General features: G+C 65.6%; 1 protein-coding gene across 1 annotated transcript in view; it reads left to right on the top strand.

Annotated features, from left to right (window-relative positions):
* VARS1 (valyl-tRNA synthetase 1) overlaps positions 1-277 on the top strand; it is a 15,954-nt gene extending 15,677 nt beyond the window's left edge. Inside the window, exon 26 of the mRNA XM_075071502.1 lies at positions 35-277. Coding sequence (XP_074927603.1) covers positions 35-127 — 93 coding nt within the window. The 3' untranslated portion in view covers positions 128-277. The remainder of the gene's footprint in view (positions 1-34) is intronic.
* The last annotated feature ends 2,404 nt before the right edge of the window (positions 278-2,681 follow it).

The raw sequence follows: 2,681 nt of genomic DNA, 5'->3' as shown, positions 1-2,681 counted from the left end.
GGGGCCTGGCTGCATGTCCCCTGCTCACCCCTCACCCCCAGCCGCGTGTCCCCTGCAGCTGCAGCAGAGCCAGACCGAGCTGCAGAAGGTGATGGAGGCGATTGAGACTTTCCAGAGGATGATCTGAGACGGACGGACCCTGCAGCTCCTCCCTCCCGCTGGGGGGCTGCCCCACGGCCGGCTTAATCCCCAGCCCCGCTGCTTTCTGATTTCCCCCTGCCAGCTCTATTTTTTTTTTGGAGATATTAAACTATTTTGCCAGTTTAAAAAAGCCCAGGTCTTCCTTGGGGTGTTTGGGGGTGCGGGCTGCGCCTGGGGGTGCCGAGGCGGGATTTGAGCCGGGGCTTTCCCCAGGGGGCTGCTCCACCGCTACTAGCAGAAGGTGGGCTTTTATCCTCCCTTGATGTGGGGCACCGTGTCTGACTCACCCTTCACCCCCCTCCAGCACTGGGGCTTTCGGAGCCCAAAGGGGGCAGGGGAGTGTGTCCTGGTGGAGAGGATGTGGGGTTTAGGGGGAGGGAGGCAAGACTCCAGCCAGACCCCCTGGCCCCTAGCTGTGGGGCTGGGCTGGCTGAGTCGCTGGTGCCCTCTGGAGGCCACTTTCCCTTGTCCCGTCTCTGCCAGGCTGGGGTGACTCAGCGCTGGGCCTGGGGCCAGGGACGTGCTCCGCTGTCAGCTGAGCCGCAGTGCAGGTGGGGGGAGGGCATGGGACCCAGGCGTCCGGGATGGTAACGCAGCGCTTTTGTCCCTAGGAGGGGAGGAAGTGGGGCCCAGGAATCCAGGGGAGGGCAGTGGGGTCTGGCGGGGGTGGCTGGGAGCCAGGACTCCTGGGTTCTCTGGCTCTGGGAGGGGAGTGGGGTACATCAGCGAGGATGGGGGCGGGGAGCCTGGACCCCTCGATTCTATGCCTGGCTCTGTGCCTCAGTTTCCCCAGTAGGATTTTCTTCCCCTGGTAGCCCCGCCCCGTCCTGGCAGAGAGGGGCGTGGCCAGGCTCCCCCTCCCTCTCTCCTGCCCTCAGGCTGTCGCTCCAGCCGGAGCTGGGAGGTGTGTGGGGGGAGGACCGCCCACGGGGGGGCAGGAGACAAGAGCAGAAGGACGGAGCCAGCCAGGTACAGAGAGCCCCGTGTTGTGGGGGGTTAAAGGGTGCTGGGGCAGGTTGGGGGGTAATATCCCAGGGGAGGCAGGGGGGGTTAGGGGATCCCTGAGGGAGGGGGTCAGTTCTGGGGTCTATCCCCCCTGGCTGAGCCAGTAGCTGGGGGGCCAAGCTGAGACCCACGTGACTGAGTAGTTATGGGGGGTAGGTGGTGCTGGGCTCTGGGATTTTTGGGGGGCAGCTTGAGGGAGGGAACCCAGGCGTCCGGGGGGCAGGCGTTTGGGGGTGGTTGTGGTGTTCTCTAGGGAGTTGAGAGTGGGGGTCTGCTAGCAGCTGGATGTGGTGTCTCGGGGGTTGTGTGTGTGTGTGGGGGGGGGGGATGTATCCCAGCTGGGCGGGATTGTGTGGTGGGGAGAGGGTCTGGCAGTGTGTGGGGGGGTGTCGAGTGGTGTCTATAGGTGGGGTGTGACACTAAGGGGTGTAGCGGGTGGGTTGTGTGTGTTGTGTAATGTGCATGTCTCTAGAGGATTGAGTGTGGTGTGTGTCTCTAGGAAATGTGTTGTGGGGGGGTGTTTCTCTGGCAGGTGTTGAGGGGTGGTATGGGGTGTGTCTAGCTGGTGTGCACAGGTGTTGTGTGTTTGTGGGAGGTGATGGTGCGTGTTGCGTGTGTGTGCAAATGTTGTATGATGTGTGTGGTGCGGGCGTTTGTGTGTCTCTGGGAGGGGTGGTGTGTGGTGTAGGTGTTAGGGTCTGGCTGTGCTGGCGGGGGGGTTGTGTTAGGGTCTCCAGGGTTGTGCGGTGGGGTGCGTTGTGTCTCAGGTGCAGGGGGGAACTGCTGGTTGTTTGTGTGGGGCGCCTGGGGGGATTTGGGGGGTCTCTGCTGTCTGGGACCCCCGAGGAGGCTGGATCCCACATGCCCCCCCGCCACCTGGGAACCCCCAACTCATCCCCCGCCCCCAAACGTGTCCTGCTGAGGGCAGATGCCAGTTTCCCAGCTGGGCTGACCTGGGACCGACAGGGCCCCCCAACCTCTGTGGGTCCTGGCTGTGGGGGGCATAGTGGGGGACGGGAGGGCGTTGCGTGGGCAGCTGCTCCCTGAGAGAGAAGCGAGGACCCAGGAGTCCGGGCCGTTACTTCCCCGGGTCCCGCCCTGCTGCTCCGCAGAGATAACACGGGGGGTGGCGGGGCAGCTGCCCCCAGGGAGACAGCGGGGAGCTGGGCGGGGGGGCGCTGGGGAGCAGGGAGTGGGGTGGGGGCAGCAGGGGGCGCTAGGCTGTGGGAAGCAGGGTTGGGAGGAGCTGGGCGGGGGGTCGCTAGGGAGCGGGATGGGGGGCACTAGGGAGCGCTGTAGGACCCAATGCCCCAGGGCAGCACTAGGGGGCGCTGGGCTGCAGGGAGCAGGGTGGGCAGCAGGGGGAGCTGGGCGGGGGGTCACTAGGGAGCAGGGAGCGGGGTGCTGGGCTGTAGGGAGAGGGGTGGGGGCAGCAGGGGGTGCTGGGCTGTGGGGGGCAGGGTGGGGGGTTTCTAGGAGGTGCTGGGCTGTGGGAAGCAGGGTGGGGGCAGTAGGGGGCGCTGGGTTGCAGGGAG

This window comes from Chelonoidis abingdonii, chromosome 12 (assembly GCF_003597395.2).
Source record: "Chelonoidis abingdonii isolate Lonesome George chromosome 12, CheloAbing_2.0, whole genome shotgun sequence".
Lineage (NCBI taxonomy): Eukaryota > Metazoa > Chordata > Testudines > Testudinidae > Chelonoidis > Chelonoidis abingdonii.
The sequence above is the reverse complement of the archived record's forward strand: the minus strand, read 5'-3'. Positions and strand labels throughout refer to the sequence as shown.